The following is a 26330-nucleotide window of genomic DNA, read 5'->3' on the forward strand; positions in this document are numbered from 1 at the left end:
TATAATTTAAATAATTTCTTCCTGGCTGAGCCTCCTTAGGGACCCAGTATTAAACTGGCCTGATGAGATCTGCTAATTGACGGAGGGGAAAAGGAAGCTGATTTCGGCACGCAGGGCAGCACAGGAGCGATCGCTCCTCCCCGCTGCCCGTGGACCACCACACCGGCTCCGGCCACCGATGCCACCGCAGCCCCCGGCCCCACCTCGCGCCCGTCAGGCACAGCGTCACTCTGTGGGTGGCCACGGCCGTCCCCTTGCCACTGGTCACCGTGAGTCACGGTCGTGTGCCGAGGGCAGGAACGGCAACGTAATACATCGACCCGTGTCCCTGACCTCTTTTATCCGGGCAAACCCCAGTAATTGTTTTCCCAGTCTCTGCGCTGGGACCTTCCCCGCACACCCCACCCCCCGTTAGCAGAAGGCCACAAGGCGCCGTGGAAGACCCGAGTCACGGGCCCGCGTGTCCCGCTCAGCGCCCCGCGGAGGGAGCAAGGAGACCAGACCAGCCCCCGCCGCGCCCTGACGGGCGAGCCCCGCTGCTGCGGGCACCGGCAGCGCCCAGCCCCTCGCTGCTGCCTGCCCTGCCGGCGGCCCGGGCGGGGGCTGAGGCAGAGCCCCCGTTTAACGCCGGGGGGATGGGCCCCCTGCTTTCCCCCTCGATCCCGTCCCTGCGCAGCGGCTTCGCTTCCTCTTTGCTCCCGCTCTGACTCAGCTGCGCTTGGCGCTGTTCATTCCCTTTTTAAGACCGCGCGTAGCTTAATTTTCGTACGATCCCGCTTCCCACGGGCAGGCACCCGCTCCCTGCCCCGGGGCTACCTGGGCGGGGGGGGGGAGCAGGAGCCCCGTGGGCCAGACGGGGGGCCCCACATCACGCCCCTCACACACACGCTACCCCGCGGCCGGGGCTGCCCCCCGCCGCTTCCTCACCCCCCCGCAGGACGCCGCCAGGCCACGCCCCCGAGGAGGGGACTTGTGACGTGCCCGCCCCCTCCTCGAGGTCGGGGCTCTGTCCTCGTTGCCTGACGTCACCGCCCGCCGCGGAGTGCGCAGCAGGTGCCGCCGGCGGCGCGAGACGGGAGGCGCCTGAGGTACGGGGCCGGGGGGAAAGCCTGTGAGGCTGGGTGCCCCCACGGGTGTGTGTGAGGGGCTGGGTGTGGGGCCGGCAGCAGCCTGTACCCCGGCGTGTGTCGGGGGAAGCTGTGAGGGCTGGTGGTCAGGGAGGGCCCGGGGCGGGTGGGAGAGAGGCTGGGCGCTGGGGGGGCAGCGGGGTGGGTTGTGGGGCGGGACCGGGACGTGGGGCCCTTGTTGGAAGGAATGCGGTGGTCAGGGTTGCTGCTCTGAGGAGGATGAGGAAGAAGACATCTTGAGGTGAAGAGAGGGACCCGCCCCACCCCTTGGGAGGCCGGCTGTGGGGGGCGGCTCTGGCGGCGGGGCTCCCCGAGGTGTGGGGTCTGGGGGGGCAGGAGGACGGATCGCCAGTGAAGCCCCCAGGCAGGCCTGTGCCGCGGTGCCGCTGACCTGGGGTGTCTCTCCCTCTCTGCCAGCTCTAACGATGTGGTTGTTTTCAAAAAGTCGGTTTAAGCTCTTTCAAGCCTCTGTTGCAGGGAGCGAGGTGGCTGTGGGGTGCTGTGGGGTTTGGGAGTCCTGCCCTGCGTGTCGGGGAGAGCGGTGCTGCTCCACTGCGATTGTTTGTGCAGCACAGGGGGAGAGGAGGAAGGCAGGCATCTGCACTCAGAGCAGATGGGCATGTTTAATACTAATGGGTTTATTTAGTGTAGAGCAAGAGGTATGCTGGCACTCTGAAAATAATAAAGGCTGCATCATGTGTTTAAAAGCCATTATCGTTGTCCTGGATTTATATTTCCTGTTCCTATAGCCGTTGGAGACCTCATTTGGATAATTAAATGTCATGGTGAAATAGGAGAGTAAGGTGAGCACTCACCTCCTTTCCTCTGCCACATGGATCTGACAGCCTCCTGTGATAGCAGCAGGGAGACCCTCTCTGTCTGGGGCAGCGCCAAGATCTCTCCCAGTCATCCCAGATTCATGTTTAGCTCTATCTGAAAGGAAAAAAAAAAAAAAAAAGCGCTTTTTGCTTTTGGTACTTTCACCTTTGCTACAAGACCTGTGTGAGCAGAAGGTTCAACCTGGTCATCTAAATAGTATATGTCTTGGTAAGGTGGTAAGTGTGGGTGAGTTAAAATGACTGTGCGTCCTTTGTGCTATGATAAATATAGTGATCAGATACAAGGTGTGGGAAGTGCTGCTGTGCCAGTAAACAGGTATTTTTCTTTTAACTGCATCAGTTACTTTAATAAAAAGACTGACTCTTCCTAGAAGCATTGGGTGAGAAGAATACTATTACTATATCAGATATACTGAGGAGGAGGCAGAAAATGCTGAGCCTTGATACATTTTAGTTATCATATTTCAGTGTTTTTTGGGGATGGTTAGGAATTAGCATGCATGTTGGATAATAATCTTCTGCACTGCACAGAATAGTGTTTTTACCAAGTACTGAAACTTCTTCAGCATTAGTTCTGTTACAATCTGCCTCTTATTCATGTGCTATAAAAGCCATCTTTGCTAAAATACTGATTTGTCATTCCTCAAATGGTTCAAGAGTGGTAACTGATAATCTGCAGAGGCTGGTGGGTGTCCTCACTGCAGAGGCCAAGGAAGAGACGAGAATGTCCTGTAAATGAGTGGCTCCGACATGGGTGGGAGGCTGTGACGTGGGCTGAGCAGACCCTGCGAGGTGGTATCCCAGTGTCAGAAGAAAAGGCTCCAATGTTTTGTTGCCCTGTTTCCCCCCAGGGCTTCATTATATTTAAAATTGGTGGTGGCTTGCTGCTCAAAAAACCAGAGGTGTTCCTGTAAGCATAAGCAGCAATGTTTCTGCTGGTAGCATTGCAGTGGGATGATGGAGAATTACCTGGAGGGCTGTGTTTATGGTAAACAGAACAGCTACCTGTTTTCAGGGTAGTTCTGTGCACGATCAGTAATATGTTACTTAATTTTTCCTAGGAGGGCAGAGCAAGCTTGTGTAATTCTGGATTTTCAACAAACAGGTTCTGCATTTCTCCTGTTACCTGTTTGTGATCTCCCTGTGGCATGGCTGCAGGCTTAGCAGGGGGCTGTGAAAACTACTAGTGGGAGCTGAAGACTTGAATGAGCAGGGTTTGAATGCCTGTCTGCGATATTGATGTTTTCTTCTCTTTCTTGTGTGTTGTGCCTTTCTGAACTTCCTGTTTCTGAACTGTATGGCTCAATGAGTAGAAAATAGCACTCTGTCATTTTGGGGAATAGGGGAAGATAGCGAGAAGCCTGAGTCATTCAAGCAAGAGGTCGGTATTGCCAGGTCTGGCATCCTGCCGGCTGCAGCCTGGCTTCCCACAAGGCAGCCTGAGAGCCTCCGAGGCAGCTCACCCTGGGATGGGAGAGGTTGCCTTCCTCTGGATTTTGGGATGAAGCACTTGGCCTCGCACCCATGCTCATGCCACCCTCCGCAGTATCCCAGGGAGCGTTTCCCCACGGGGGCCAGTGATGTGGAAGCGTGTGTGTGCATTACTGCTGCCACTGCACTGCTTTCTTGGAGAGGGAGCTGAGCTGTGCTTTGGTTCCTGCCCACTGCCTGTGAGGGTTGCGGGGGGCTTCAGGGAATGCACCTATTTGGAAATGTCTGGTCCATTGTATTCCTTATGCCAGGCACTGCCACTACTAAACAAAAGCTGCCGTTTCTTTCACTTGCATATCAGAAAGATATATTTCAACAATAGCATTATAATGCATTGTTGTGGCTTTATTGGGTCTTACGAGCTCTTGAGGGCAGTACCCTGAACTTCTCTTCAACCTCTGACAGAGTAAGGCAAAGGCTTTCTTGGTTTCGTGACAACTGGTACTTGCTTGTGCCCCGTGACAAGCAGCCATTAAGAGATTCTTGTATATGCCCTACAGGCAAAGAAAAGCCTTGTGTTACAACTGCAGGTAGGATGTGGAAAAGCAGAAAAAGTGAGGAAACAAGAGTGAAAAAAATCTCTGTTGCATTTCATTTTCCAGCCTGTCACAAAAATATCTTTCCAAGTAATAAGATCTTAGCTGTAGAAAATGGACGTATTTCTGTCTGCGTACCCTGACTTTACTGTGTCTTAGAAGCTGTATGATGCCTTTCAGTGTGTTTCCTGCTTGAGATGGTAGAAAATCACTGTGCAGTCAGGGTAGTATCTTCCATTAAATCCATCGGTGTATAAGAACTGGGGAGGTTATCGTGAAAGACTGCTGCTGTTTCATTGCTGGGATGCTGCCAGAACACCATCTGAATAACACATATGAATGTATTAACTGTGCTTATTAATTTTCTTGCTAGTCATACTGTTTGTTTCACATTCTCAGTTGGACCAACAAAGCTTCTTTCTTTAACTATTATTTGCAGGGTCTAGTTTAACTTGACAATCAGATGTTTTCATTGATTTTTGGTTTTGGTATTTGTCACACCTTAAAACTGTCTTAATACATCCATTTAAGAACATATTATACTTATCTATTTCTGGAAGTATCTAGTAGCACATCATACAAAGACTTGAATGAGAGCAGTGCGTGCAAAAGCATTCAAAACCTGAAACCAGGGTGATAGTGCCCATTTCTGCAATGATTTCTGTGTAAAGGGCTTTGCTATTTCGAATATTTTGCCACAGGCACTTCCGTAACTGGACAGAGTCTCAGCTGGTGTGTCAGCAGCAAGTGCCTTGGCTTATAGCATTAGAGGGGCTGTGCTCTGGTACTCCCTGGTGTCGCAATTAATAGTCTCTGGTGTTAAATTGTATGTTCTTAAAACCTTTCATCAGACATCTGAAAAAATTGATAATTTTTCCCCATAAGGGTGCAGTTCATGTAATAACAGTAGCAGAGCATTGGATTAGTTTTTTGGGGTGTTTTTCCGCTAACACTTTTATTGTAGGAACTACACAGGCAGCTATTTCAGCTTCATACTTTTCTTCTGCCATGCAGAACATGTAGGTGGACAGCATATTGCAAGCAGGAAAACTAGGCAGTAAGTTATGAGTAGTATTTCTGAAGAGGTTTTGTACATTCATAATGATTGATGAGACATTGAAGCTTGCCTGCAGAAGGAAAATCCTGGCATTCCAACCTGTGTGGGCATGAGGCTGCATTGTTAGAGTCGTCTGCAGACAGAGCGGCAAGGACGGATCCTGTGACTGCGAAGCTCTACAAAGGACATTGCGTCTGAGGCAAAAACTGTCGACGTGACTATAGGCCCTTTAGAGCTGATGAAAACCCAGGTTTTTGAAACCAAAATCACCTGGAAGCATTCATATCAATCATGATTTTGCCAAGAAGGCAAGACAGATGAGGGGACTGGAGAGGTGGGACAGTTTGTAGGGACACGAGTGTCATCCTTGCACGTCAGGTGTGCTCTCCATTCAGGTCTCGGAGGGCTTGGAGGGTACTGGGAAGAGGGAATACCTGGCTCAGGATCTTGGAAGGTTAAATGCCTGTTCATCCAAACCACTGCTGTTCACTCTGCAGAGCTGCCTAGTCTGGTGGCTTCCGCCACTCAGAACAGCAGCTGAGGGGTTTTGCGCAGGAAATGCTAGCAGCCGCTCCAACCAAGGTGAGGAAATGCACATCTTCCTAATGACTGGCGTATCCCATAGCCTCGGAGACTTCACAAGGGAGTAGTTTGAACAAAGCAGCATTTTCTAGCTTTTCCTTTGATAGCACAAAGTTGGGCTTTTCGCTTCTGCGTAGACCTGAATTTTATGAAGTAAACCAGTTTTGAGCAGCTTTTGTCAGAAAAGGTGGGTGCAGTTCTTGTCCAGTTCTCCTTCAGCTATTACTCTAGGCTGATGATGCTGCCTGGTGAGGTGGGTGGGCAAACCTGGGAGGAGGCTTTTCCTGGAAGCGAACCAAGCAAGAAGGGACTCTTACACTTCATCCTTAATGTACCTTTCACACAATCACTAAATGGAGCTTGCAAAGAAGCTGGTAAGAGCTCCCTCTTACACAGGACCAGTGCCATTTAAAAGCCACTTGTGCTTTTTTTCCTTTGGATACTGCTCATATGAAATGTAATTTAAATTCTAGGCTGGTTGCCAGGAGCTGGATTGTTGATGTTAAATGTACTTTCCATTAGATCTCTGTATTGGAAAACTACTTCCTAGCGCTGCAGGCATTGGAAGGGGTGGATTACATCAGGGTGCCCCGATTGCCCTTCTCAGGATCTGTGCCTCTCACCATGCCCTCCATCTTCATCCGTGCAAAGGCCAGCTGAATCAATGTCTGACATGCCCAAAATGTGATTCCTCCTGACTATGAGGTGCGATGCTTGTTCTGTTGTCCTAAAAAGAAACAACTTCTTGCCTTTATGTTCCTAAAATGTGCTAATTGTTTTTTTTTGGAGGAGAGGTTGTCTAGGTGTTCCAGACTGCTGATCTTCTTTGGTTGTTTTAATTTATTAATCCCCCATTTGTTTTCAGAGGGCTATTTCTTGCACTGTTCCCTATGCAACAGAAGGCGTTTAACCCTGTTTCAGTAGCCAGATTAAATTGTCATCTCCCCTCACATGCACAGCTTTTCATTTAATTGATTCACTTACATAGGAGATTGCATTTGAAGAACGTGACTTGCAGACAGCTGTCTGTAGGGATTGGTATTTCTCTGCAGGTGTATTAGCAGCTGTGAACACCGACTGTGTAAAAATTGAGATGGTTCTTCTATGCATGCTCTTTTCAGTTTTGCCAAGATAACAAGGTATTGTCAGTGCCAATGGGTAGAAGCAGATTCATACTGGTCTCCAGTCACTTTGAAGGCCAGAATTATGCTGACCTCAGAAGAGATGCTTGGGAGCTCCAGCCTTGTAAGTGGCCTTTTGGGCAAGGGAAAAGGGTGAAACTGGGTCTTCGTGGCAGGGTGTGAATGCTTTTTGTTTGGGAAGCCCTCGTGCTAACAGAAGAGCTTTCCTTCCATCACTCTTTCCCTTGTTCTCTTCCTTCTTGGTTGTTTTCCTGCATCATGTTATCTTCTGACCAAAAGTCCTACCTGTTCAGACCCTCGTGCTGTGCTGCAGAGCTAGCGCTCTTGCAAAGTGAGGTGGTCGTCAAATATCTAAATGAGGCTACTAGTTTCTTTTTTCCTAGTTTAGGAAAAAATAAATCCTTCCCTGTGATTCCTAAACATAGATGGGATAAAGGTGGATCTCACTCGATTCATAATCCACCATGCCCTGATGTGTAAAAACAGGTGGCAGCTTGTGGATGATGAGACTTTCCCACATTGAAACTAAGGCTTTTTTCAGAGACTAATGGAAGAGTCTGATACTTGGTGAGTGAAATGGTGGAAGAGACCGTGCGTTGGTACTTCGGTGAGCACTTTGGGTGAGAGTGACAGTCCTAGCTGTACGTATGCAGTGACAGACTCTACATGAGCTACTTCCACTCGGATCTTGCAGTTACATAGTACAGCGCAGCTTGAGCTCTGTGTTTGGCTTGACACACGGCAAGAGCTGTCCTGGGAGTGGGCTGGGAAAGGGATGGAAAGCAGGAGATTGCTGCAGCACTGTGCAGCAGAGCTTCACACAGCCTGCTCGCCCCTTATCAGACGGCAAAGCTAAAGGCACAGCAATGGGTGGCAAGAAGGACCAAGGAATAGGACAGGCTTTGTAGAAGCAAAGAGTCCTCAGCTTGGGAGAGATGCCTGGAGAAAAAAAGATAATAAATTCATGAGTGTGCTGGAAGAGGAGAGTCAGGAGCAGTGACCGACTAGTTCTGTAACAGCTGCATTGGTATGCTGACCTTGTATGAGGCAGTAAGTTTAAAGCAATCAGAAAGAAGTAGGTATTACTGATGCATGTGCTTCCTTCCAAGCTATGTCTCCAAGAGGTGCTCATTGGGAAACCCACAGATATGAGCCCTGATGCAAGCTTACAGGAGTTGGTCTGGGTTGCAGCTCACATGGAAGTACTAGTTGGTGTGAGAAACTACGGCAAAGCTTGATAATATGTTTGACTAGGAGCTCAAGTATGTCTCTGAAAAGTATCTGCTTAATGATTCAAGTCTCTGCCTTGCAAACAGATACCCAGGTGAGTAAATAGGGCTGGTAAGCATGTAAAGTCATGTATGAGTTCATGAGAATAAGGAAAATCTAAATATAGTCACACAGTTCAAAAAGGGCAAGTAGAAAAGGACATATATACGGCAGTAACTGATAGTGGAAGTGGGGGACAAGGAAGAATTCTTCCCAAGACTGTAACTGGGGACAAAGACCATTGCGAGAAGGTTGACCCTCACAGCTGAGACTGAGCTGGGGGGAAGTGGACAGAAGTAGTACTTAGAACCTCTGGAGGACCTGGTTTCCACAACCACCTCCTTGGTTTGATGAATGCCTTGATAAATTCTTCATGAGTTTTCTCATTCATCACAGCAGCAACTATATTGAAGATTTCTCTGAAACTGTTCTTGCTGGATGCTCTCTTTTACTTCTTACCTAATCTCAGTTGTGTTACTTTACCCTCAACTTTGAGGGGAAAAGTAACTTTTGCCCTGGTGGAATAGGCCCTTCGTAATCTCGTTCTTCATCTTTTCCACTGTTCTGTTGTTTCTCTGAGGTCTCTGCCCAGGCATCTGTCTGGCTTTTAGTAGACTCTCTCCAGTTTTCTCTTCAGCCCTCCCCTCTGAGGAGGGGAGAGGTCCCAGCACAAGGGAGCAGTGCGATGGCTGAGTTTGTTATCCACTGCCTGAATTTGAGTTCACAGCCAACTGAAGAATTGCAACATCTTTTAAGCCTTGCTACAGCACTAAAATGGCAATGATATTGAATGTAGATAGATTAATTGATGCATATGAAGGGACAGAAGGGAAGACTGGACTTGACTGAACTTCAGTGGAAAGGATGAGGTGACCGTCCCCTTAGATAGGAGAGCTTTGGAAAACCGAAGTCATGAATGTGACTCTTTGCTGGAGCTTGGCAATGATCACCAAGCAGGTTGAGCCCTGGAGGTTCTTAAGAAAAGGTTTATGTACAAAAAACATGATTTGTAGTTTGCTGCCTTTGAATGCTTGTGTGTGTATATATATACATACATATATATGTATCTAGGATGCCAACTTACAGCCTAGAACAGACCTGGAGGGGCTCAGAGAAGGGGGAGGTGGGTGGAGGGGCCAGCTCCTGCCCGAGGAGCAAACAGTGGGCTGGGGCTCTTTAACCTGGAGCGGGGGGGCCTCCCACATGCCTCTTCCCTGGTTTGGTGAATCTCTAAATTCAGGAGGACAACTGCTGATCCTCATGTCCTGCAGTCACCCCGGTGGGGCAGGAGGCAGTTTTCCATAAGGCACACAGCAGAGCTTCGGATCCCCTCGTGCTGGGAGCGGGCACTGCAGCTGTACGCTGGCTCAGGGAGGCTGAGCAACCTCGGGGGGGTTCACAGGGATCTGCTGGTTGCCTGGGCCTGTCTGGCTTGGGCACCAAATGGTTACCTTGCCATATGCAGTGGTATATAGGTATACAGATGCACTTACAGATGCCTTCTTCCCTGGGGATTTGCTTTTGGTTGCTATTTTGGGATAATTTTCTGTGTTAGATGAACATTAGTGACCCATTATGTCCCAATTCTTTAGTCTGTTGCGTTGAAGTGAGTTGTAGGGCTTGCTGCCTGCCTCTCACTGGCTCTGAAGGGAGAATTTTCTTGTTGCAGACTTGGTAGAAGCTTTGCAGTGCAGTACAGTGGTTCAAGAGCCTCAAGTTAAACGTATGTTGTGCTCGTCTGTTTTAAAATGCGCAGTTAAGCGGTCTGGCTGGTCTGGCAATGGAAAAAAAAAATTCCTCTAATCCCTGGCATTGGTTAAACAGTTAAAACTCTTGTCAAAGACGTTAAGAAATATCATTTGAAAGTAACAGCGCAGCCGTAGAAGTTAACTGGGACTGTGCCTGGCTCGCACAGCAAGAGGAGCATTAGCTGAATTCAGGTGAATGCCAACTGCAGGCTGCCGAGGCTGAAGGGCTTCTCAGTGTCATTGTGGGAAGGACGTCAGCCCTGTTCCATTGGAGTGCCTCTCTGGAGTCGTTTCAAGTCAGCAGCACTCTCCTGGGCATCCTGTGCGATCAGACTGGCTGTCACTGAGAGAGTGGGACGGGGCTGCGTGCGTGGGAGAGACCCGTGGTGCCTGTACAGCAGTGAGCATTGTGCTAGCAGTGTTTGGGCAGGAGTAACCTGTAAATAAGCAGAGAGCCTAGGGATCCTTCCTTGGGGAGGGATAGTTGGTGCTCTCTGAGGTGATGAAATAGCAAGCCATAAACCAAGCAAGCTCACTTCAACGCTGTCAGGAACTGCAGCAGCTAAACATAGCCCCAGAGGCTTGACTCACTTGGCTTCTGCCCGGCAGATGACTGCTCTGGGCTTGCTATAGAGTTACAAAGGTGAAATTCTTTAATCTGTGTCACACCAGAGCTCAGCCTAGATGTGCTAATGGTTGTCTCTGAACTCAAAATCTGCATGTCCCCAAGAGTGGCTGCACAGTACTCACCATTGAGGTCAGTCTAGCCTGACTGCTTGCCCTTTCCATCACCATCCAAAGAGGATCCTGCTTGTCAGCTTCTCCTGCTCTGTGCTGGCAGCAGCTAGCCTCAGCAGAGGCAAACTGTGCTCCTGGTATTTCTCCCAGAAGCCTGTGGTATGTGGGAGGAGGTGTGTAGCAAGGAGGAAATGATGACCCTTCTGCACACTGTAATGGTAAAAGGAAATTGCAGAGTACAGCTACTTCAGTCAGGATAGTGCCTGAACACATGGTATTAAGGCCACTTCTGTTTCTCAAACAGGGAGAAGCTTCAGAAACCAGACATAAGAAATGGTTTGCTTAGTCATGCTGCTTAGAGGTTAATTGTAGTTGCATCATTGCAACAATCTTGTATTTTGATGGCTGTACCATGAGTAATACATTAGATAGGTTTTATAAACATCAACTCTCTGAGGTGTCTTTAATGTTGCTTTTTGAATGAGACTGAGGCCAAGGTCTTGGTTGCTTGTGCTAATGATTCAGTTGTGCATTACTGGAAGAATACGCAATGTGCTGGGTTACAGTGTCATCAGGAAATTATTCATATACAATCTTGCTCCAGAGTGCTGACCTAGATGCCTGTAACAATTAGCAGAAGTGAATGGACATTTGCGTTCGCTCTTTTTCCTGTCGAGGCTACCAAACATGTCTGGAACAGGCTGCATTTCTGCATGTTTTTCTTTTTTTAATATTGACATAAACATGAAGTAATCACTCCTAAGTCTCTTAAAAACAACTTAATAATGAGTAGAAGCAGAGGATTTTGCTTTGCAGTTACAAGACTGTTAAATGTCTTAGGGTGAATAGCTAATGCATGACTGGAAAGCAGCAAGTCACTGCTGCTGGGCTAAATGCATGTCACTTAAAAGAAATCACTTCAGTCTCTGCCCCTGCGAAAGAGTTAAAAATAAACTCACTGTTCGACCAGATATTTTGAGGCCTGTTTCCCACACTTAATGTAGGGCCCTCTGGAGGGCAGTCTGAAATGAGGATTATATGGTCATGGATGAAGCAGACAAAACCAAAACAGTTCTTCTGTTTTCCTTCTTCTGCAGGACAGATTCTGCATCCCACATGAACTACGAAAATCCTCCACCTTACCCTGGCCCGGGCCCGACTGCCCCATACCCACCCTATGCACAGCAACCGGGTGGTCCTCCTGGCCCATACCCAGGCTATCCTCCTGGACCTACTGGGCCATACCAGCCAGGCCAGCCAGGTTATCAAGGCTATCCCCAGTATGGATGGCAAAATGCACCTCCGCCTCCAGGACCAGTGTATGCAGATGGGCCTAAAAATACAGGTATGCCTAGCAGCTGTGGTGTGATGTGATCGTGACCCTTTCTGGCTTGCAAATGCATGAGTACATGTTGACCTTGAAGTAATATGGTTACCAGCGTCTGGCCCTAATGGAGCTGGGGGAGGTGGAGACTTGTTTGAAGTAGTGATTCTGTTTATAGCTTGTTTTCCTACTTTACTTTGCTGTTGTGTCTCTAGCAGTTCTCTGGCTGTTGGAAGATACTGCTGATCGTCCTCAATGCTGATCCCTCAAGGGAATCCTTATGCTGAGGTTGTTATACCTGCTTTTTGCTGGCTTTAGATTTGCCACAACTCTCATTCTGCCTGTCTTCCAGTTGCTAAGTTTCAGTCGAAGGCTGCACAGTTAAAGCTTGTAATATTCAAATGTACAGTTCCTACTGAATTAATGTACATCAGTCTTCTTGAGCCCATTGGTGTCTGTCCAAGGGATCTCGTAGTGCCATTGGAATCATTCCTGGGCTTTTGGTTTTTTCTGAAGCTATTATTGTTCTGTGGAAAACCCCAGATTTCTGGGGAAGGAGGACAGTGTAACTTGACAGCTAGCTGGTCCATCTGTGTGCCATGTCCCCTTGATATGGTATGCTGTTTTACTCTGGCACCCATAGCTCTCATGGGACTTGGTGCAGGCTTGAATTGTCAGAGAAGGGCTGAGAAGGTGATTAAGGGACCAGAGCATCTCTATATGAGGAGAAGCTGAGACAGGTGGGACTCTTCAGCCTGGAGAAGAGAAAGCTCAGGGGGACCTATCCATATGTATAAATACCTGATGGGCAGGAATGAAGAAGAAGGAGCTGGACTCTTCTCAGTAGTGTCCAGTGACACGACTAGAGGCAATGAGCACAAACTAAAACACAGGAGGTTCCCTTTGAACACAAGATGACACTTTTCTACTGTGAGAGTGATCAAACACTGGCACGGGTTGCCCAGGGAAGTTGTGGAGTCTCTGTCTGTGTCTCCCAATTTAGAGACAAGGATGTCGTGCAGAACAGTGTCAACTGCTTTGCACAAGTCCAGGTAGATGACATGAGTTGTTCTGCCCTTATCCACCAATGCTGTAACCCCATCATAGAAGGTCACCAAGTTTGTCAGGCACCATTTGCCCTTAGTGAAGCCACGTTGGCTGTCACCAGTCACGTCCTTATTTTCCATGTGCCTGAGCATGGTTTCCAGGAGGATCTGCTCCATGATCAGGCCAGGCACGGAGGTGAGACTGACCTGCCTGTAGTTCCCTGGGTCTTCCTTTTTACCCGTCTTAAAAATGGGGGTTCTGTTTCCCCTTTTCCAGTCGGTGGGAACTTCACCGGACTGCCATGACTTCTCAAATATGATGGAGAGTGGCCTGGCCGCTTCATCTGCCAGTTCCCTCAGGATCCGTAGATGTACCTCATCAGGTCCTGTGGACTTGTGCCCCTTCAGGTTCCTTAGATGGTCTTGAACCTGATCTTCTCCTATGGTGGGTGGTTCTTCATTCTCCCCGTCCCTCCCTTTGCCTTCTGCAACTTGAGTCGTATGGCTAGAGCACTTGCTGGTGAAGCAAAAAATTCATTGAGTACCTCAACCTTCTCCATATCCTGGGTAACCAGGTCTCCCATTACATTCCTGAGGGGGCCCACACTTTCCCTTGTCTTCCTTTTATCACTGACGTACCTATAGAAGCTTTTCTTGTTGCCCTTGACGTCCCTGGCCAGATTCAATTCTATCAGGGCTTTAGCTTTCCTAACCTGATCCTTTGCTGGTTGGACAGTTTCTCTGTATTCTTCCCAGGCTATGTACCCTTGCTTCCACCCTCTGTAAGCTTCCTTTTTGTGTTTGAGTTTGTCCAGGAGCTCCTTGTTCATCCATGCAGGCCTCCTGGTGCTTTTCCCTGACTTCCTCTTTGTCGGGATGCATTGCTCCTAAGTTTGGAGGAGGTGACCCTTGAATACTAGTCAGCTGTCTTGGGCCCCTCTTCCTTCCAGGGCTTTGTCCCATGGTATTCTACCAAGCAGGTCCCTGAAGAGGCCAAAGTCTGCTCTCCTGAAGTCCAGGGTAGTGAGCTTCCTGTGTGCCCTCCTCACTGCCCTGAGGATCTCGAACGCCACCATTTCATGGTCACTCCAGCCAAGGCTGCCCTTGAGCTTCACATTCCCCACCCAGCCCCTCCTTGTTGGTGAGAACAAGTTCCAGCATGGCACCTCTCCTCGTTGGCTCCTCTATCACTTGGAGAAGGAAGTTACAATTGATGCATTCCAGGAACCTCCTGGATTGCTTGTGCCCTGCTGTGTTGTACCTCCAATAGATACCGGGGTGATTGAAGTCCTCCATGAGGACCAGGGCTTGTGAACATGAGGCTGCTCCTGTCTGCCTATAGATGGCCTCATCCACTTGGTCTTCCTGGTCAGGTGGCCTGTAGCAGACACCTGCTATGATGTCCCCTGTCCCTGTGCTCCCTTTAATGCTGACCCATAAGCTCTTGGGTCAGCTCCTCATCCATGCCCAGGTGCAGCTCCATGGCAACATAAGGACCCAGGCCTTCTTGAGCAGCAGGGGCTTGTTTAGGAGGAAGAAAATATCCCATTCCAGAAAATAGCTCATTTCCCCACCAGTACTTTCATTATAGGATAACTCGATATCAACTGGCATAAGGAAGCCACAGTATCTGCTGACTGGTCAGCAGGTACTTTCTTGTCTATATAAATTAGAGGTGAAATGTAATACTGTTGATAATGGTGTGCTTTAAAAAGAAGTGGAATGAGCCAAAGTGCGAAGTGACATACTAATTTTGAAAGCACTAACTGATGTTAGCAATTTGCCCAGCTTAATTCCTGCCCCCCCCCCCCCCCCCCCCCCCCCCCCCCCCGATACATAACAACGTAATGGATGGGGCAGTTCTACACTGTGTCAAAGGGAACCAGGCTCTGTCAGCAGCCTTCCTTCCAAACGAAGGCAAACAAAGCTCAGTTAGTGCCTTTTGACCTGTTGTACACACAGGGTGGAAATCTTATTTCTGGAAGTTGATTACTTGTAGCAAAGCCAGCTGTGATAAGAGTAATAGTCACAGTGATGCTGCCTGCCTCCTAATGTTTGGCCAGCTGCAAGAATAACAGGTCACCTAGATGCAGTCACTGCCTTTTGCTGGAGGGGTGGATTTTTCCTCTTCATGGGTCTCTGTGGAAGGGAGTGGGTCCTCATTGCTCTGGTTAGGCTCTCTGGTGCCTTTCAGTGGTTACCTCCACGCTTCTCAAACAGTGTGGAGCTGAGCAGAAGTTTATTTAGAGGGCAGCATGTAGTGATTCCAGCAGGCTTTCTCTCTGTATATTGACCCTTTCCAAGCAGTCTGTCAGAGCATTTAAACTGTTACTGAACCTTCAGGACCTGCAACTCCAGACAGCTGGTGTCCTGCCAAAAAAAGAAAAAAAAAAATCTCACTTGGCCGTTCTCCTCTTATCTGCTTCTCATATTGCGTACAGTAATATGCATTCAAACCTGGTGTTCTCTCTCCCCAAGACTGCTGTATCATACCTCCTCCTGTCCCTGGCTCGTGTCAGCTGACTGCACAAACGGTGGGGGCTGTTTGCTGGCAAACAGTGCTGTCGTGGGGCTGATGACTGACCTCACCTTTGCTACTTTTCACCCCCAAGGAAGGCATAATCTGAGAAAATCCTGATGCAAAGAAAAGGATTTCTAAATTCAGGTCTTGTATCTGAAAACATGCTTCAGACAAACTGGCTAAATGAGGCTAAGGCTGGCTCCGTAGTGGATGGAATTAAATGAGGCTGCTGTTCTGGACAATCCTCATCAGGTGGGCTCCCAGTCTGGGTGAGAAGCAAATTGTGTAAGGCCTTTTTCCAGCACTGCAAGTGCTGCACAGATTGTGGTACTCGAGCCCCAGGGGGACTGCTCAAGCAGAGTCTTGCTACCCTGAGTGAGTACTCACTGTGGTGTGTTCCCTTTGCTTTAAAACTGGACGTTGTCCCTCCTGGCTGTCATGCAGAACACTCTTGCAAGACCCTTGTAAGGCTGAGTTTGTGATATGTAAATCCCTCCAAGGCAGATCTTGTTTAAATCTAGGACTGATGCTGATTTTCAATGAAAGCACTGTCTCAAGCTGAGGAATGTGCTGTTCTTAGCCCTGCAGTTGACTTGGTGGAAAATGCCTCCTTGCTTTAACAGTAAATCAACATTTCACTGATGTTAAAAAAAGGAAGTTCTCAAATACTGTAGTTTTGGGAGATGTCTCTGCATCTGTTGCAGTCTAGAAGAAAACCAAAGGTCTGAAGCCCTGAATTATTGTACTTTTGAGCTGGGGAGAAGCTGGTTTTTTATATGGCATGTCTCCTGAACACTTTCTGACTTGTGTGATGGGGTTTACAGTGCTTTGGAGAGCTGGCCGATGCCTGCTGACATCCTGCAGAGACTTGAGTACTTAGTACATACAATATGCTTTTCTTCTATAAGAAGTGCTTGTAGCCCTGCTTTTTAAAGATGTTGAATCCTTCCTGGGTACATCTAAACTCCATAAATGCTGATTAGTATCACTTCCATTATCTCAAAGATCTCTGAGTCCCATTCCTGTGTGCTCAGGTGAGGAAACTCACCTCTTTCCCAGCTCTGAAAAATCCTCTGCACAGTTTATGATCAGACATAACCCATGTTTGGAGCACATGTAGTGTGTGAGAGGGGAACAACTTTACCCTTGTGTGAAATGCAGCCAGTGCAGCATTGGCTCTGGAAATGCTCACTTGGCATGCATGCATGGTAATTTCCCTGAAATGTTTTGCCTGGTCATCTCCCTGAAAGCGGAAACAGCTCTCTAGGGTGACCCTAAGAGCTTTTCAGACTTGTGGGAACTGAAAGACAGGAATTTTCCTTGCCTTAGCAATCTGCTGCAGGCAGCACTTAACCCTGTAAGAAATTATTATTAAAATGGTGTTGTGTAGTTTTAAGCAAGACTTCTTGCTTGCTGGCTAGAGAAGCAAAAACAAAGCTCTTGGTGCAGAAGTGGCTTGTAATAAAAACCGCTTTATTCACATGTGGTCCCTTCTCTGCTGCCTCCTTCCTCCCAGACAAGACAACTATGGTATTAGTTAATACTTATGCTCTGAACAGTTGCTATGGCAAACAGCCATTCAGATACCACAGGGAGAGTTTTTGGTCTGCAGTAACAGTGGTTGGTAAACTGCTTGTTGGTGCTTCCTCTTGCGTGCTCCAGGCCTTGCCTAATAGCTTACAGCAGCTAGGAGCATAACTTGTTTGCCTGCAGAGCGGGTCTGTGTGCTAGCACACAGCTGGAGCTAAAGGAGAAGTAAATGTCAAGACTTACTGCTTTTTCTCATGCTCCTAGCCCTCTTGCCTTAGGAAGAGGAAAGTGTCTCTGCAGCTGGCTGGTTCTAGGCAGGGCCAACCCTGGAGGTGCACGTACCTCTCCTCCCCTGGCAGCTGACATCTTGGGTGAGCCTGCTCCTTGGCTCGCCTGAAGTGAGCATTTGCTTGCTGTCTGTCTGCCTGGATGTCATACCTGAAATACCTAGACAAGTGCCAGGGCCCCCGGTGATGTGCAGCAAGATTTCTGGGAGTGCTTGCAGAGCTCAAGGGCTCTCGGGTGCTGTCGCTGCCTGCTTTCTGGGGGGGGGGGGGGGGGGGCACCCCACGTAGGTAAGTCGGTACCTTAACAGTGATGACTGTGCCTAGGCCCTGGGACAGGATGGGCTGGTTCTGTAATCAAAGCTGGAATCCTTCTACTGCAATCCTTGTAGACCCAGTAAAGCACTGCGATAAGGAGCACTACAGTCTAAGGTCATGGTTTTATTTTGTACCCAGCTGGGTGAAAAGTACTGCTCATGCCTTTCCCTCATGGAGTTAATGATTAATATATCAATTAGGTATGAGAAGAAACAAAAGGTGTATGCTTAAGATAAAGCAGACTGTACATGAAATAACAAGGTATTGTAGTATTTGTTTTAAAAACAAAGTGGGAGTTATTTGCACTGTATTGTGCAGGCTGGTACTGTGTGATTACAGGGAGTGCTACCATTTTCAGGGTAAGCATGATTCATTGTGATCTACACTCTCTAGGGCTGACTAAAAGGTGGGAGGGTCTACTCATCTCTCCCTTCCTGTTTTAGAAAAAAACAATGGGAGCATCAAAACTTGAGCCTAAAATTGAGTGCTTGTATGGTGCCTCTGAGAGGCATCACCTTTGTCTCTCTTCTCTATCGGACCACCAGACTCTGGCATGTCATAAGAGATCTTTGGAGTAACCTTGGATAAAAGAGAGGCATAAAACAGCTAATGAAGTCCCCAGTAAGCCTTGCCACAGCAAACTGAGTGGCTTTAGCTTGGAGGCATTCAGGCTTCTGAGAAGAAACATACAAAACCGGCAGTTACCTTAATTTACGTATTTTGGGTTGGGGTTTTGTTGGCAAAGCTATTCCACTAGAAAACCTGATCTCTGTTAATGGAAAACTGCTGGCTGAAGTGAGTTGGGAAGATGTTGGGTGGCTTGCATCAGTAATGTGCTGTGCAAGACTTCCGAAAGAAATTATTTTAAGAGGTTTGGGTAAGGTGCTTAGGGTTTTGTTACGCTGTCTCTTACTGTGCTGTTTACAGGAGATCCTCTGCATTTAAAGTAGCACTAATGCATAGGCTGGGAAGAGTGAATAAAGGTGCTACCATGCACTTTTGATTTCCTTGGCTACTTCTGTGTTAGTGCTTTGAAGCTGATGTCCAGTTGCACAGCGTCCAAAATGAGAGGATTGGTATAGGATGTCTCCAGCTTAATGAGGGGCTTGGCTGGGAATAGTTATCTACCCTTCCCTTGAACTGGTTTTTACCCTATGCACTTTGGAAGCTGTAAGTGAATAGTTGACCAACCTTCACCTGTTCTGTTCTTATCCTCTCTTGTATAAGCCCCACACCCAACTGGTTGACGAGAAAAGCTTTTTAGCAATGCTGTATGGCTGTGTTTAAAGTTTCTCTGGCAATTTGGTGACGGCCACAGAGCTACACCTTCTGAAGCATTGATGAAGCTTAAAAGAAAATGATCATTAAACTCGAACTGTAAGGGAGAGGTTGTGGTTTTATTTAGAGTATTGCCCAGATGCTCTCAAAGTCTGAAAAATTTCAGTGGCAACTGTCTTTCCTCCCAAACCGCAGCAGTGGTTGACACCACCTCCCATGAGCTGGTGGTGGCAGAGAGCTGCCCTCAAGACTTTCTCGCTCTGGGAGAGAAACTGCAGTGGAAGGCAGGGACTTTTCAAATGTGTATTTCAAATGGCCTTCTTTGGGGCTTTCCTTGAATTTTTAAGGTGAATGGGTTGAGTAAACTACAGTACCCCTTGCACAGGGGAGAAACACAGCTTTTCCTCAGAGGGTTTCTGCAGAAAGGTACTTGTGCTGCAATGTGCTGCTGGTTTAAATGACTTCCAGCTTTTAGCAGGAGAGAGTGAAAGGACGTGGTCTCTTTCCGGTGCTGTTCCACTGCTTCTAACAGAAAGGCATACCCCCCAAACCCATGGTGAGTTCCAGAAAGGTCTTGCCGTGGCTACTATCCCTTCCGTCCCGGTCCTGCCCTGAACTGTTAGTGGCCAGTTGTGCCTGTGTATCGGGCAGTTCAGCACAGACCATTCTAGCACGAGCTGCCAGCAGCGGTGCCGCGCAGGTGGCCGAAGGTGCTGCCTGGCAGGGGAGGAGTGATGCCCGCTGCCGCTTTGACCCACTTGTGCAGAGAGGCAGCATCCGATGCGAGTCAGCTGAGGGGCCATGTAGTGCAAGTGCTGTTCTCCTACTGCACAGGCCCAAATTTGGAAAAGCCATTTTGTTTAATATTTCAGCAAGTGTTTCATAACAGCACTTTACACATGCTTTGAACATGCTTTGTCAGTATGTCCTTGACACTTGGCTGTAGTTTAAAACTTCTAATGGATTAATCATAAATACTTCAGGCAAACTCTGCTTGTATGCCTGCAGTCAGGGACAGCTTACTAAAAATTGCACAAGGGCAGCATTCATTTCAACTCTGCTTTGGGGTGGGGAAGGCTATACAGACCCATCCTCCAGCAGATTTCACCAACTTCTTTGCAAGTTGCTGACTAACCAGCAAAATCCTTTACTAGTTTGTGTGCTGCAGCGGAGGACTTGTCAATGTTAGCGTATCATATGACAGCTCATGGCTTCTGCCTGCTCAAGCATTGCTCCTTGGTAGCTTAGTGCTGAGCTACCAGAAAGCATCATTGTTTTAACTCTAGCAGTAAAATGCAGCGGTGTTAGAGCTCTTCCCTGCATGGTGCCTTGGCTGCGGCTACAGATACGGCCGCCTTCAACGGGGCGAAGATGAGCTTGACTGGAGTGACCGAAACTAGTAACTGCCCTCCAGCCCATGGTTTGCATTGCAGTGACATGGCCTGCTCCGGTCAGCAGATGCCTGCTGGAGGCTTGCCAGAGCAGCTGGCTAGCTAGGTCTGCCTGTACTCAGTGTGCAGTGCCATATCTTCCTGCTCAGAGGACAGGGTGCTCACCCTCAGGCCAGGTGACGTCTGCCTGAGAGAGCTCAATCCACCTCAGCTGCTCTAGCAAGGGAGCTGAGGGTGCATGAGGCACCCCTTAAAGCAGTGCAACCTTATGCTGTCGACCAGATTTGGGAGTGTCACGTGTTGCAGAATTTTTTCTGGGGCAGGGAAGGGTGTCGGGTTCCCCTGGGTTTCACTCAGTCTGAAGCTGCAAGGACTTTACTCTGGAGCAAGTTCTGTGGTATCTGTTCTTGCTGGTGTTTTCCAGAGGTCAGAGTTGCTCTCCTGCCTCCAAACTCCCAGGAACCAGTGCTTCCCTAAAAATCCTCCCAGCCCCCTTCTGCTGTGCAGATCTGGATGTCTCAGTTTTGGGTATGGCAATGCTCTGGCAGCAGCGATCCAGGTCTCCACAGCTCCAAAGCAGGACAGCTTGAACGGCACCTGGCAGGTGGTTAGAAACTAGAGCTGCCTCAGGGCTCCAGCACAGGGAGCTGGTTCCGAAGCTTCCTGAGCAGCCATGGGAAAAGCACCCTGAGCTGTTTGCTATGAGGGATGGCAGGAGCCGGTAAGCATCCTCTCTCCTCTGAACATAGGCAGGAGAGCATGGCTGGTACTCCACTCTGGTGAGAAGCTCTTGGCCATCTCTACCTGTTGTGTGTGCGCTCTGTCCTGCCGAACAACTGCATGTCATCGTCATGACTCTTGGAGCATTTGGTATGTGTTTTGCCTTCACTCGTTGTGAAAGGACCTTCTCAGAGGAAACAAAGGCACCAAAGAGTTAGCCACTTTCCAGAGCGCCTGGATCCACCAGGGAGGAAAAAAAGCCCAAAGGTTTTTCCCAGCCTGAAACGCACTGGTGTCGCCTCCAGTCCTTGCAAACAGAACTTGTTCTGCGCAGCTCTGCCCTGCTGCTCTTCTTCCTGAACAGCGCAGTCCTGTGACTGGGTTTGCACAAAGGCATTGTGTGGCGCCAGGGCTCGCTTCTCATCACGACTCGATGTGTTAAGCCAGACAGAAGGGCAGCTCTGTCTGCTGCAGGGAAGGCTGCTCAGCCAAGGAGGGTGAAGGGATCAAATGTCAGGGTGTCCCGTGGCTCCCAGCAGTGCTGGTCAGGGAAGGAAAGCAAAACAGTATGGGCAGCTCTGCTAAGCCAGCTTCTCCCCTGGACAGCAGGGCACAGTTCCCTTCTTTAATGCTGCTGAGTGGTCGGGGACTGCTATAGCCCACTGCCCTGGGGCCTTGCACTGCACGGAGCTGTAGGGGAACAAGCGGACTTGGGTCACCTCACCAGGGAGAACAGGCAGTGAATAGAGAGCTACTGAGATAATGCTGTATAAGATCAAACGCTCACAAGTATTTGTGCTTTTGAATGTGCAGCCTTTGCAAGTCTTCCATGCATGGTTTTGAGTGCAGATTTGGGGTTGCAGGGAGGTAGGAGGGTAGGATCTGACCAATGTCCTGTCTGCCTTGGGACAGATTCCCCCTTTGGATGGGATGGGTCTGTGGTCCACCCTTTCAAAGGGATGAAATAGGCTCTCTTGGATCGCAGGAGGAGGCCAGGGTGCTGGGTTCACAAGTCAATGACTTTGTTCTGTGCTCCTTGCTGGTTGGCAGGGCTGCTGGTCCTGGGCGCAGCCCTGCCCTGGCCAGAGGCTGTGGGGAGGAGGTCATGCAGCCTCCCCTACTGCTGCAGCACTGCCCAACAGCCTACAGGGCTCTGGTCTGTGCATGGGAGACAGTTTTCCATCAAGTCCCAATCTGTTCCTGCCTGGAGATGCCTGCTTTGGCTCTGCAGGGGCAGGCAGGGCCAGCAGCTCCTGGGGGAGGAGAGCACGTGGCCCCTCTCCTGCTCCAGCGCAGCCACCTCCTCCTGGGGCTGTACGTAGAAGAGATGTGCTTCCACCGTGCCGTTCCTGCAGCATGGGCACCACATGCTGTGACCAAATGCTGACGGGCAGCTGGCAGAGCCCTGGAGGGAAGGATGGACAGTGGTGCTCTGCCAGTGCCATGCAGCAGCTCCTCTGGAGCTGGGCTGTGCCTGCACAGCAGATGCCTCCTCTGTTATTCCCGTTCACAAGAGGGAGGCTGCCTGAGGCTTGGGGTTACAGACTGTACCCTGAGGATGGGTATTTGGGGGGGGTTACTATGCTCTTTCTCTCCGTCCCACCCTGATGTTAGCAGGATTTTGGTATCACGTAAGCCAGAGCACATCATCCTCCACCCATCACTCTTGAGAGAACTGAAGTAGTGCGGGGGGGGGGAATGTTTTTCTGAGCACAAAGCAATCCCATGGGAGGACCAGGCTGATGACACGAGCTGTCTCTGGCCCAGGCCTCTGCCTTTCTATATGACGTGTTCAGCCACTTGACTTACAGCACTAACTGCCTGCCTGGGTCGGACTCCTGTGTGAGGGCATGTTTCCTATGCAGACCGTAACAAACAGACCCAAGAAAGGTTTAAGGAAGGTCATATGCCTGCCTTCAAACTGCTGCAGTTCTGAGTGTGATAGCCCAAGCTCAGCGTGGAGGAACCAGAACTGCTCATCTGTCCCAAATGGGCTCAGGGGCTGGCAGAAAGAGCAGGCAGCACGCTGGCCTCGGGTGGGTGACCCTGCTGGGAGAGCTCCACCCAAACCTGGGGCTCCCTCCTGTGCTTTCAGGCAGATGGCAATGTGCAGTAAATCCCAGCAGCCTGCTGGGAGCCTCTGGGCACCCCTGGAGGGGCAGAGCTTAAATGGTTTCTGCCCATGAGGCAATACCCTGAGCGTTTGGGGGTGTGATCCAGGCATCTGTCCCTTGGCAGGTGAGGTGTCCAAGAATTGCTGCCTCCTAGCCCAGTAAGAGCTGGCTGTGCGTTGGTTGCTGAGCAGGCAGAGGTGGAAGTCCCTGAGCATGCAAGATGGACGCAGAGCTGGAGCAAAGAGTGATCCCTGACCTGACTTCCTTGGAGAGGAGGCAGTTATGTGTGTGATAGGGCTGGAGCAGTGTCAGGGACCCGCTACTTATTAAAGCAGCTGACTTAGCAGTGCCTGTCTAAACAGACAACAAGCAAACTGCACTTGTAGTTACAGAAGCTGGCATCTCCTGGAAAACTCTGCCCTGGGAGCCTATCCAGCCTTTCCGGCCTGTGGCCTGGCCAGACCTGGCAGCAGGCAGGTTCTTATCTTCACTGTGCTAAAACTGGTTTTTGATTGTGCATGGAAGGAACCCACCCACTTGTTCTCCAAGTCAGCCTGCTGCTGATCCTGGAGCCCTTCAACACAGACACTGTCAGTGTTCCCTGGCCTCAGCTGTGGAGGCTATCAGAGAGGGAGGCTCTGAAGGCATTGCATCCCAGCCCTGCCACAGCCTCCTCTGCTCACTCTCCTCACAGTGGAGATACATTGGGTAGGTCAGTCAACCAGAGCTGATCCCTGCTGTTCCCGTGGGGCCTGGGAAGAGCAAGCTCTGGTGCTGGTTGGTGCAAAAGCATCCTCTGCCTGATGTCCAAAATGCAGACTGAGCTTTCTCCAGCCTCGAGAGGTAGGAGGGACGCTGCTCTGCTGCTGACCTCAGCTCTTCCCAGGACTTGTCTGTACCGACCTCTCCATGGCCATTCATACACAGTAGCTGAATCTCACCTTGAGACCACCTCCTGCTTCTGGGACCTTACCTCTTTGTCCTGCTGTAGGTGGCAAGGCTCTGCAACAGGCTTACCGCAGGACACTGCTGAGCACATCGCAAAGCTAGTGGTGCCTCTGTGAGAACATACTTAAGAAAGGACAGAAAGTGCCAGAGAGACGAGGGAACTAAAGAGTGCGAAACAGTAGAGGAGGAGGTGCTCTGGGTATTCACCGCAGCCTGTGGAGGACTATGGAGTAGGTGGATGTTTCCAGGAGGACCTGTGGCCAGGAGAGAGGACCCATGCTGGAGAAGGTTCTCCTGGCAGGTGCCCAAAGGCTGTGTCATGTTGGGGCTCAGCGACAGTCCCCAGCAGCGCCCAATCTGGTCCGGGGCAACTGTTCCTGCTGGTCTCAGCGCTGTTTGCTGTGCGCCTTGAGCTGCCTTCTCGATTGCCAGGTGCCCAACAACCCCTCCAAAGATTCATGTGCTCAGAGCACAGATTGCTTGGGGGGGGGGGGATGGGCTCTGCCAAGGCTGCAGGGAAACACCCCCAGCCCACAGGTGTCACGTAGCTCACCTCTCCGTGGAGCGGCGGAGAGGAGAGGAGAGGAGCTGCTGTGTATGGGCCACAGGTCCTGTTCCCCGTCCCTCTGTGCTGCTAGGGGGAGGAGATGGAGGAGGCAGGAGGGAAGGTGGTGTTTTAATGTTTGACTTTTTGTTCCTCTCTACCCAAATTTATTTTAATTGGTGATAAAATTAATTTAATTTGCCCCAAGTTGAGCCTGTTTTGCCCATGATGGTAGTAGGTGAGCCATCTCCCTGTCTTTATATGACCCATGAGCTTTCTCCTGTTTTCCCATCTTGCCCTGCTGAGGAGGGGCAGTGAGTGAGCGGCTGGGTGGGGGTTTGGCCATTAGCCACCCTTGACCCACCCACTCCTCACACGTGCTCCCTCCCCAGCACCCCAAGGGCCGTAGGACTGCAGGGTCCTCTCCAGCACCACTGCCTGGCCTGGGTACCTCCCGCCCCAGGAAGCACAACTGTGCTGGGCCTGGAGGGGCATTGGCTGCAGCCGGGGCACCCATGGGTGCTGTGCCGCAGGGTGAGGCAGCGGGGCAGGGAGGGCAGCTCGCTCAGAGCAGATGATTCCAGGCTGAACCTGTTTTCTTGCTCAGTAACTGTCTGCAACATAACAGAAGTCTGGTCCTGGCTGACCTGCGCTAGCTGCTTATGTTGGGATCATAATGTTGCGCAGTCCCAGCAGCCTTGGCCCGGCTGCAGGAAGAAGTGATTTCCCCAGGGACCCTTCCTGTCCGAGGGGAGCTGCAGTGATGGGAGGGGCAGCAGGTCCTCACAGGGTGCTGCTGCGGTGATGAAACTGTGGCCCGAGGGGCTGTGGCACCCAGCACTGGAGCTCGCCACCTCCCCTCCTGAGAGCGCACCAGCTTGTCTCCAGCAAGTGTGGGCCACCGAAAGTGAGCACTGGGGTGCAGAGGGGCCCCACGGCTGTGCCAGGGCCAGCAGATGTGGTTAGCTGCTGTGGGCGTTGCTGTGCTGCTCTTTGACTGACTGAGCTCTCCTGTCCCTGCAGTGTACGTCGTGGAGGAGCGGCGGAGGGATGACACGGGTGAGAGCGCCTGCCTGACGGCCTGCTGGACCGCGCTCTGCTGCTGCTGCCTTTGGGACATGCTGACCTGACTCTGCTGCAGCCACCTCCCGTACCTCTCACTGAGTGCTATGCAGGCTCCCCACTCCTGTCCTGACTTCTTTCTGTTACTGTAATCAACGCTCTGCTTTGCACAGCCAAGAGTTCCTGTCTGTCAGTCCTAGCGCCTTGTTGGGGTGGGGGGTGCACTCCTTTATTTTAGTAAAGGAAAAATCCCTTTTTAACATTTCTAAGACTTTTGTTGTAACTTTGAAGAATGTGCTAATGGTATATTTCAGCCAAAGGCATTCTGATGAAATGTATATTTATCAGTTGAAATTTTCCTAGTCCTAGAAATGAAGATGTATGCAATAATTAAAGCCAACAGTTGATTTTCTTTGCTAGGTGCTGACTGTTTCAATAAATCTGTCCCGTAGAGGGTGCGCTTCCCCCGTCGCTGTCTGTTCTCAGCCTCCCGCATGCGCTGACTCTGCAGCAGCAATGGTGGACTTGGCTTTAGGCAGCTGCAAGCAGCTTTGCTGCAGAAGCTCGTGCCTCAACCCCTCGCTACGGCCTGGGGGTGTCTGGCCCTGCCATTACCAGCATCTGGGGGATTTTCTGCAGCAACTTGGTGTGTAAGCCATGAGAGCAGTGAAACCAGCTGGGCAGGGGAGGGTAGAGCACCTGTGTCTGACATGACCAACCC

At 50.1% G+C, this 26330-nt stretch overlaps 1 protein-coding gene across 2 annotated transcripts; it reads left to right on the forward strand.

Moving 5' to 3' along the window:
- The first annotated feature begins 946 nt into the window (after positions 1 to 946).
- Positions 947 to 26021, forward strand: CYSTM1 (cysteine rich transmembrane module containing 1). 2 transcript variants are annotated; one of them, XM_054841984.1, is made up of 3 exons: positions 947 to 1088; positions 11627 to 11874; positions 25571 to 26021. In XM_054841984.1, exons 2-3 carry the CDS (start codon positions 11646 to 11648, stop codon positions 25675 to 25677), a joined length of 336 nt encoding a protein of 111 aa, XP_054697959.1. In that variant the 5' UTR covers positions 947 to 1088; positions 11627 to 11645; the 3' UTR covers positions 25678 to 26021. The 2 variants fall into 2 exon arrangements, with proteins under 2 accessions (XP_054697959.1, XP_054697960.1); XM_054841985.1 differs by lacking the exon at positions 947 to 1088 and adding an exon at positions 1344 to 1368.
- The last annotated feature ends 309 nt before the right edge of the window (positions 26022 to 26330 follow it).

This window comes from Grus americana, chromosome 14, assembly GCF_028858705.1.
Source record: "Grus americana isolate bGruAme1 chromosome 14, bGruAme1.mat, whole genome shotgun sequence".
Taxonomy (NCBI): domain Eukaryota; kingdom Metazoa; phylum Chordata; class Aves; order Gruiformes; family Gruidae; genus Grus; species Grus americana.